The sequence below is a fragment of the Tupaia chinensis genome, unplaced genomic scaffold, assembly GCF_000334495.1.
Source record: "Tupaia chinensis unplaced genomic scaffold, TupChi_1.0 Scaffold000515_1, whole genome shotgun sequence".
NCBI classification, from domain to species: Eukaryota; Metazoa; Chordata; class Mammalia; order Scandentia; family Tupaiidae; genus Tupaia; species Tupaia belangeri.
This window is the reverse complement of record NW_006160028.1, coordinates 6,928,015-6,938,489: the sequence shown is the minus strand read 5'-3', so window position 1 is coordinate 6,938,489 and position 10,475 is coordinate 6,928,015. Positions and strand designations below refer to the sequence as shown.

General features: G+C 38.1%; 1 protein-coding gene across 5 annotated transcripts in view; it reads right to left on the bottom strand.

Moving 5' to 3' along the window:
* The window catches only part of DLG1 (discs large MAGUK scaffold protein 1), a 331,865-nt gene that overhangs the window by 91,969 nt on the left and 229,421 nt on the right, over positions 1 to 10,475 (bottom strand). For all 5 annotated transcript variants that reach the window (XM_006156759.3, XM_006156761.3, XM_006156762.3 and 2 more), the window contains one exon: positions 2,251 to 2,371. In XM_006156759.3, coding sequence (XP_006156821.1) covers positions 2,251 to 2,371 — 121 coding nt within the window. The remainder of the gene's footprint in view (positions 1 to 2,250; positions 2,372 to 10,475) is intronic.

Below are 10,475 nucleotides of genomic sequence, written 5' to 3'. Positions count from 1 at the left end.
TAAAAATGCCTGCTGAAATTTGACAGCATTTCCATAGGAAAGTGTATTTTGATATTGAAATAACAGAAGCACATGAGAAGGTGGCTCGACATCATTAGTCAATAGGGAAATTCCAATCAAAATCACAAGATACTTCACACCTACTAGACTAACTATTAAAAAAAAAAGTAACAAGTGTTGGTGAAGATGTGGAGAAACAGGAACTCTCCTATATTACTGCTAAGAATGCAAAATGGTACAGCCATTGTGGCAGTTTGGTAGTTCCTCAAAAAGCTAACACAGAGATTTCTTATGTCTCAACTATTCTACCCTTAGGTTTATATCACAAATAACTGAAGGCAGGGACTTGCACAGCTACTTATATGCCAGTGTTCGTCACAGCATTATTCCCAATGAAAAGACTAACAGCTCTGAATGTTCATATCACAAACAAATAAGAACACTATTCTTTAAGATAAATTTTTATACAAACACAATTACTGAGCACCTATAAAATTTTTAACATTGCTAGCTCTTTAAGAAGAGAAGAAGGGGGCCAGCAGGTGGAGTAGAGGTTAAGACAATGAACTCCTACATGACTAATCATGGTTTGAGTTTCAGACCTGGAGGCTTGAAAATCAAACTGGGTTTATGTGTGTGCATAACCAAAATTCCAGGAGAACACAGGAGGGAGAAGTGTGGCACGGTCATCCCCTTTGGGGGATGTTCTCTCGCTTCCCCGTCCCCATCTCTGGCAAGCACATGCAATCTATGGCAAAAACCTTAAGAAAAGAAAAAGGAAAAGAAAACTCTTATTTGTCCTTAAAGAGAAATCAACCCCCAGGGGGGACGGCCACGCCACAATCCCTTCTCTTCCATTCTCCTCTTGGGATCTTGGGCATACATGCACACGTGCCCAGCATGAGTTTAAGCCACTGGGTCTGGGACTCAAACTGTAATCGATTACATGGGAGTCCAGTGACATAGCCATTACGCTGTTAGTCCCCTCAAAATCTTACTACTATATTGAATAATGTGAAATAGACATAAAATACTTTTCCACCAGTTTTTTTCCCATATCATTGGAATGCTTAGGAATGAAAAAGATAGCTAATCTATGATCTTCAGTGAAGTTAGTAACGTTAGATGAAAATTAATTTAAGGTGCCTAGGTATCAAGAATTTATTATAGGGACCAGCAGGAGGCATGGTGGTTAAGGTGCTGGACACTCCTGCATGGCCGACCACGGTTTGAGTCCTGGACCTGGTGGCTTCCTTTCTCCCCTTCACTCTCTCTCTCTCTGTGTTTGTCTCTGGTCAAAATAAAATAAATGAATGAATAAATAAAATTAAATAAATAATAAAAAAAAATATATCAAAGAAAATATCTTTAATTGAGTTCTGAACATACATCAAATAATTGCCATATTTTATGGTACAGATTAGATAAGAAATATACAAACAGTTGAAAATATGTATAAGTATATTCTTTTTTAAAAATTTTGCTATATTATAGGGTGCATATTTGCTGAAGAGAGACAAGAGAGAGGGGCATACTGAGAAAATCTCCCTTAGGAGATATGGCCATGCCACAATCCCTTCTCCTCCATTATCCTCTCAGGATTTTGGGCATACATGTGCCTGGCATATTTTTTAGGCCAATGGATTTGGGACTTGAACTGTGCACACAGCCATGTGGGATCAAACCACCTCAACTAACATGACACCGGATGGCTCCTTTAAACAATTTCTAAGGATAATTTACCAGATCTTTAAAAAAAATAAAAGCAGTATTAATAAGACCAGCAAATGGTGTAGAGTTATGTCGCTGGACTCCCACATGGCTGACTGCAGTTTGAGTCTAGGACCTGGCAGTTTGAAGCTCACGCTGGGTGTATGTGCACGTGGTGCCCAGAGTCCCAAGAGGAGAATGGAGGAGAAGGGATTGCAGAGTGGCCACCTGCTCTGGGCAGTGATTTCTTGCTTTCTGCCTCTGTTTTCTCTGGTGAACAACATGCATCCTATGGCAAAAATCTCTCTTGGAAAAAAAAAAAAAAGCAGTATTTAAATAGAAGCAGTGATTTATTTGTAATACAAAACATTTTAATATTTCAGACTCTAATGAATCATCCAATGGAAAAAAAACTAAGGTTTAAATTCTTCCACTGCCAATACAATTTCTTGGTCCTAAAAATTGTGGTCACCTTACCAGGCTGATTAAAATTCTGTTTAGTAGCTAACTTTATATAAGAATAAATGTCAAGTTGCTTACCTTGTAATTTCATCGTCTCCAAGCACTGCTTTAGAAACTGGTGAGTATCTAGTTGGCGATGCTGGTGTCTGGCCCACGTAGGAAGATGGGCTAACATGGTTATCGACAGGCTGAGAAGATGCTTCGCAACAAAGAAAGTGAAAAGTATTTCAATAATGAGACAAATCACGATTCCCTTTATCAATTATTAACCTTATAATGTATAATGCATATTCACTGCTTTGTTATCAGAATATGGCAAAAGATTTATTAGCTAAAAAAACTGATTATGAGCTCAGTTTCCAGGTAAAAACTAGTTTAGATATTTAGATCAATAAAACAAACCAATCCCATTTGATTTCTTTGGAAAATACAACTAAAGTTCTGCATTAACTTATCTGCACAATAAATCCAGGGAAGGCTGTCACTGAAAACACTAAAATAAACCTCAAGTATAATGACTTCATTTTTCTCAGAAGTTATTTTGTAGGCCACTATACACACACACACACACACACACACACACACACACACACACACACGGCTGGCCCTTGTAGACTATTTTTAAAAAAGTACACAGAGCTGGCTCTGTGGCCTGATGGTAAAGGCAGCCAGATTCTGTATGGCTGACTGCAGTTTGAATCCCAATCCCAGTGGCTTGAAAAACATGCCAGGTATATGTGTGTATATCCTGAATCCTGACAGGGTAAAGAAATGAAGGGGGAGAGATTCCAGAGTGACTCTGCCCTATTAGGGATTGCTTTCTTTCTCTCTCTCTCTTTTGCTCTTTGGTCAGTGCATGAATTCTCTGGCAAAAATAAAATTAATAAATAAATACAATTTATTTGTGAGAAATAAAAATCAGAAAGTTCATAAATAGTAGTGAGGACCTTGTCCGTGGTGTGGCAGTTCGAGTAGCCCATGTGGCCAACTCTGTGGTTCGTGTCCCAGGTCAGTGGCTTCAAAGACATGCCAAATGCATGTGCACGAGAGTGCCCCAAATCCCAAAAGGAGAAGCACAGAGGGACTGTGTATGAACATCCCCCATGGGAGGGGGGGTGCTTTTTCACTCCCTTCCCTCTGTCTCTTTCTGATGAGTGTATGCACTCTCTAGCAAAAATTTTAAAAAGATGCAAAAAGCTTATGTCCTTATACTAGTTCAGACTTGTCAACCCAACTTATATCTATTCTTGTAAGTTTTAATGAAAACCGAATAAAAAGCAAAAAAAAGCAAACATATCTACTGTTTCATTTCAATATTTATCACAGATAGGTTGTCATTCTAGCTAAACCTAAGAACAGGAAATAAAGCTATTCCTGACCATACTTTCCAAAGATCCAGATAAGAAACACATTTTAATTGTAATTTACGAAGACACAACATACTTGAATTACCTGAATCATTACCACATACATAGAAAGCTGTGTTTAACTTCCTTGGGATGTTAACTGCGATAAAGTTACAAAGCATTCAAAATTAGCTGTAATACTTATGATCAAATATCCATTTCTCCATTTTTATTAAATTATGTAGTATCTTTTATGGACAATGCACTCTAGGCTATACATTAAGGGTACAAAAATGCAGAGATCATTAATTCAAGTTACTACAGTGGCCAGATCAGTAACGTAAAGAAATGAAAAGATCTGAATGGAAGACCACAGTAAATGACTAGAACTACGATGTATTGGGGGGGAAAATGCATGCTCTGTCAAAAGAAGCATTATCTATACAACTCTGTCTATCTGTAACCATATAAAAAAGTAAGTTTACAATGTCTACTGATAGTACAGGGCTTGGAGATCTAGCATGTTTATTAGTATTAAGAACTTTAAAGAACCCAACAGTAATTGTATCCTATCTAGTTCAATATAAATGCATTTCAATAAAATCCTTCTATCAATGGCTCTTGAATTTGGAAGTCCAATCTTCCCTAGGTGATATAAAAGGATATTTGTCAATAATTTTTTTTTTAAACATAGTCTCATATGTCATGAACCTCCTGTCTCAGCATTCCAAGTATCTGGGACTGCAGTTCTAGACAGTGCTATCTGCATGCTATCCCAGCTGGCTGTTAACTTGTGATCTTCTTTCCTCAGCCTCCTGAATAGCTGGGTATACAGGTCTACACCATCACACCTAGCTTTTTAGGGTAGGGCTGGGAACAGGACCCAGACCTCCCATCTGAACTCAGTAAGCCAAGCAGGCATGTCAACGAGTGCTATCATGGTTGTGCCTAAGTAGCTGTGATCTTTTTTTTGCTACAGGCTGTTATGTATTCACTGGAGAGACAGAGACAGAAAGTGAAAAATCATCCCCAGGGAAGATGGCTACACTATAATCCCTTCTCTAGTCTCAGAATTTTGGGCACGCATGTGCACACACACACACACACACACACACACACACACACACACACACACTCCCAACATAGCTTGAAGTCTCTGGGTCTGGGACTTGAACCGAAGCTGGCCAAGTGAGAGTCCAGCAACATAACCATATGCCATCCACTGGTCCCGAATATCTGTGATCTTTAAGGAAATTGGCCTATAACCCTAAAACAACAAATACCCATGTGAACTACTATCATCACCAGCCTATTAAACTGTAGAATTAATAATTAAATGTTTTTTAAAGTTTATTTATTTACTCCAGGAGTGAAAGAAATGAGATAAAGAAAGAGAGAAAGAGAGATACAACACCCCCAGCAGCAAGCTAATGCCATGATCACCCGTTTCAACCAGTCCGCAGCATGGACACATACGTGCCCGGGTATACTCAGGAAGTCTCCAGATATAAGCCAGTAACTTTCCCATGTGTCTGCCTCACAGTGCACCACACTGTATTGCTTCACCACTATTTGGCTCCGGTTTACTGTTTTTTTTTTTTTTTTAAACTCTTAAATTCCTTTGTTGCATTTGGATGGAACAAAGCACCAATGGTATCAAAATTTTAGTCAAATGCCCAAACCAGAATATGTACCATTTCCTGCCATATCCAGATTGTTCCTTTAATGAGTCTTTCCTGGAGCAGTTAATTTCACATGTAAATAAATCACAGTGTATCGTAGAAAGCAGAGTCTAAAAGTTAATATTCCTATTAAAGAAATGACAGTTCTCAAAAAGGATGAAAAGAAAATAGATATTTCTCATACCCCAAAATTTTACATAAAAACTCTCCCAGAAAACTACAAGCAAGGGAGCCAAATTTGTTGTCCTTAGATATCAAGATTAATGGCCCAAGAACACTAAAGATTGGGAGAAAAGCAAGTGTAAGAGCTTGAAGGAAAAAATGGGAAGCAATTGGTGGCCAAATGAAAAGTTTAATAAGCCCTTCCAGGTGAAGAGACCATAAGTTAAATTTGAGAACAAACATAGTAAAAGCATGACTTTTTTGGTCATAGATATATATATGCTTGCTAGAGAGAGACAGAAAGAGACAGTTGAGCAGGAAAGTGAGAAATAATCCCCCAGAAAAACATGAAATTTTTAATGTTGGCAGAGGAACTATGTTCTCTGTTTGATCCAATGAACTACTTTTTTTCTTCAGTAATAAATGCACTTTTACTCTTGGGTAACATGGTTTGGTTATTATCACCTTACTCTAGATAACACTGATTGTGTCTCTATTTCCTAGGGCTCATAATTAACATCTATAACCTCCTTTCTAAATTATTTCCTTTACTTTTCTTGATAAAAATATTTTCTATTTAGTCTATAAATGGTTTTTCAACTTTGACATCTGCTCACTTATAGCAATGCCTCGGCTAGAAACTCTTATCAGTCCTTGACAATCACTGAAAAAAAAATTAAATGTGATCTAGTGTTCTTATCTGCTGAGATAGGAAACCTGAAGTCTTAATCTGCTAAGGAAACTGAATTTAGAACTAAAATCCTTCCCATCAAGAAAATTCCAGGCCCACATAGGTGGCTTCACTGGTAAATTTAAGTATACATTTAGAGATGAAATAAAGTCAATCTCAGAAAATCTTTCCGAGAAGAAAGGAAAAGGGTGTGTTCTTCAATTCAAGTTATAAGACCATTATAACCTAACAAAACTGGAAAAGGACTACATAAAAAAGAAAAATTTCAGGACATTATAGAAAGTTTACATTTATGAACATAATGTACAACATTAAACAATTGTAAGCAATGCAAGCCCAATGAAATATAAAACATATCATGACCATGTGCGTTTATTCCAAAACCAAAAGGCTTATTTAACATTGCAAAATCAACATAACTGATTAATAGAAAAAAAACTCAAGAAAAATCATCTCAATAAATAATTTGATGGAATTCAGCATTTAAAAGACATTGATAAAAACTCCCATAAACCAAGAATAAAGCTTAACTTTCTTTTTTCCTTTTTTTGGAGACGTTTTTGCTGTAGGGCACGTGCGCTTGTCAGAAAGACAGAGAGAGACAGAAAGTGAGAAATCACCTCCCAGGGGGGATGGCCACACCACAATCCCTTCTCCTCCATGCTCCTCTCAAGATCTGGGCCACGCACGCACAAACACTCGGTGTGAGTTTAAGCCACCGCAGGACTCGAACCATGGTCGACTATATGGGAGTCCACCGACATAGTCATTACGCTAACTGCTGGTCCCAAAGCTTAACTTTCTTAATTGAATAATGGGTATCTACAGGTAATCCCCATTGCCTCACAGTTTAAGAACATGACAATGAGAAAAAAAAAATGACAGTGATATTCGTTCTCACCATTTCCATTCCACAATGATCTGGAGGTCTTACTAGGGCTTCAGACAAGAAATAAGAATATAAGAATGACAGACAGAAAGAAAGCTGCCATTTTTCACAGATGACATGGTTATATTAGTATAGACAATCCAAAAGAATCTATGAAACCTTAAAATTAAATTCAGGAAGAGTTTTGACTATACAATCAATATACAAAAACCATTCGTATATCTTAAATATCAGTCAAAATTAGGAACATTTAAAAGAAGGACCATTTATGAAGGCTTTTTAAAAAGCCCATAAAAATGCACATTATGAAAAAAAGATGCATGAACTTCAAATTTTTTCTGCACCAAAATAAACTTGTTCTAACTTGTTATAACATCTCTGAATAGAAACTAGGTCTGAGGCACTAAGGAGGAGAAGACATCAGTTTGAAAAGAGCCCCTATCAGAGCAACATGAATTCTGCTAAAATTGAAGCAACAACAAACATCAAATTTATGGTGAAGCTTGGATAAAGAATGCTGACAACATTGACATTTTATGAAAAGTTCATGGGGACAATGTGCCAAAGAAATCAATAGTTTACAAATGGATAAATTGTTTTAAGAAGGGACAAGATGATGCTGAAGATCACACCAGCAGTGGCAGACCACACACCCAGATTTCTGAGGAAAAAATTAATCTTGTTCATGCCCTAATTGATGAGAACTGATGATTCACTGTAGAAACTATAAACAACCCCACAGACATCTCGTTCAGCATATACAATTCTGACTGAAAAACTTAAAACCTGAAAACAATTCCTGTTCCAAGGGTGCCAAACCGTTGCATCTAGATCAACTGCAGACAAAAGCAATGCTTTGGGGTGCCCTGTACCGCAGTGGTTAAGCACTGTGTAAGAGGGAGCCAGATCACACATGGCCAACTATGATCTGAATATCAGCCGCAGACGCATAAACAACGTGCCTAGTGTATATGCACAAGTGCCCAGGTCCTGATGAGGAGGAGGAATGGAGAAGAGGAGACTGTGACATGATTCAGGCCCTTTGAGGGATATTTCCTCCCATCTCTCTCTCTGGGCCAAATACGTGCCCTCTGACATTAAAAGAAAGAAAAAAATAAAGCCCCCAAAACCAGAGCTTTCAATGGACATTTTTAAGAGATATGTGTACAGGTTAGTTAAAAGACTCAGTTTGGGGCTGACAACGTTGGCTTTGATGGTTAAGGGAGTTAGATCCTACATGGCTGAACATGCAATTTGAATCCTGGCCCCAGCAGCTTAAAAACATGCTGGGCACATGTGCTTGCATATTCCAAATCCTGACAGGAGGCAGAAATGGAAGAGAAGGGATTGTGGCATGACCATACCCCCCTGTGGGGTGTTTTCTTCTTCTCCTTTTCTGTCTCTCTCTGATGAATGCACGTGCCCTGTGCCAAACTTTAAGACTCTGTTTTAATTCTTCATAAATTAATCTCTCCATTTGCATGAACAGAAATCAATTACAAAGTTATGATAGGATGGTGTAAATTATAAAATTAAGAGAGGATGGTGTGGGCACCGAACAGGAAAGTAGATCAGTGAAACAGAAGACTCTAGAGAAAGATCCATACATATATAATCATCTAATATATAATAAGGCCTTCTCTTTTTAAATATTTGCCAGAGGGCACATGTGGTACTTGTGAGGGAGAGAGAGAGAGAGAGAGAGAGACAGAGAGAGAGACAGAGAGAGAGAAAGAGAAAGCACTCTTCATGGGGATGGTCATGCTGCAATCCCTTCTCCTCCATTTCGCCTTTTGGTAATGTGGTCTTACACACACACATGCCTGGCATGTTTTTCAAGCTGATGTGTCCAGGGCAACTGCTGTGTGGGATTTAGCCACGTTAACCACCATGCCACTATCTGGTCCTATAATACAGTCTTTCAATAATGGTGCTAGATCAGATGTCTTCATTAAATAAAAAAACAAAAACAAACAAACAAAAACCTCATATTAATACAAAAATTAAACTAAAATGAACCAGGTCTAAGTATGAAAGGCAAAACAATAAAGCATCTAGAACTCCCTTATTAACCTAGGATAGGAAAAGATTTCAATGGGTCACTCAAAGCACTAATTATGAAAGAGAAGATTGATAAATTGACTTGATTAAAATTTAAAACTTTTATTCCAGAAAAAGTACTGTTAAGACAGAAAAAAGGAAGACACAAACTAAGTGATATAACTGACTAAAGAGTCAGAATAAAACTTCATTTATTTGCTAGACTGTTAGTGCACTTGCCAGAGGAGAAGAAAGCACTCCTCACTGAGAATGGTCAGTTCACAATTTCTTCTTCTTTTCTCCCTCCTTTAATGATTTTGGGCATGTGTGCCTGACATGTTCTTCAAGCTGCTGCATGGATGAACAGCACGGTCATCCATGTGGGATTCAGCTGCCTTACCTACAGTGCCACACGCTGGCCTGACACATACATATCTTTAAAAACAGGCAGATCTAAGCAACTGTAGATACCAGAGTCAGTGCACGAAGAGGGTGGAAAATGGCAGAGGGTGAGAAGATGGAATCAAGGGTGGAAAAAAAGAAGTAAAATATATAAGAAACAAGAAATGGAAAACTATTTGTTGAAGATATATATGGCTCAAAATTAGTATCTTTGAGCCAATATACAGTGTATTCTAGAAGGAAAAACTCATTTTGTATGCTGCAATAATATACAGTGAATAAGTGTTACCTCGGAGATGGAGGTATTCATTAAGGGGCTTGAGGGAACCTTCCAGGGTACTAACAAATGTTTTATATTTTGATCAGGAAGATGGTGACAAAAATACATACATTATGCAAAATGTCATTAAGCTGAACTCTTAAATTATGTCCCTTCCTGAATGTAAGTTTCACTTCAATGAAAAGTCAAGTATGGGGCCAGATGGTGGCTCAGTGGTAATGCAATTGGGTCTACACAGAAAGGCCCTAGGTTTGCACTCCGTGATCTCCTGAACATGCCAAGCATGTATGTCTGCCAATGATTGGGGCCAGCTGCCACAGTAGTGGAGTGCTACATAAAAACCCTGTTAGAGTGCCTCTTGTGGTTTCTCTCATGGAAATTTTTTTTTTTTTTTAAGGCTTTTGCCATAGGGTGCATGCATTAATTGGAGACAGAGAGAAGGAAAGTGAGAAATCACCCCCAAAGGGGGATGGTCACGCTGTAATCACTTCTCCATTCTCTTCTCGGGATTTTGGGCACACATGCCCAACATGATTTTTCAAGTCACTACTGGGAATGAGACTTGAACTGTGGTAGACCATGTGGGAATCCAGTTTCATAATTAAAATGCCACCCATTGGCCCCAGAAGAAACAAATTTTTTTTTAAAAAAAAAAAGCTTTTTTTTTTTTTTTTTACTTTGCCAGAGGGTGTGAAAGCGTGCTGTAAAGAGACAGAGAGAGAGAGAGAGAAAGCAAAAAAGCATCCCTCTGTGTCGTCAATCATGCTACCTGTTTGGCCAGTCTAGCTACCTCAATCACCCCGTCACCGGC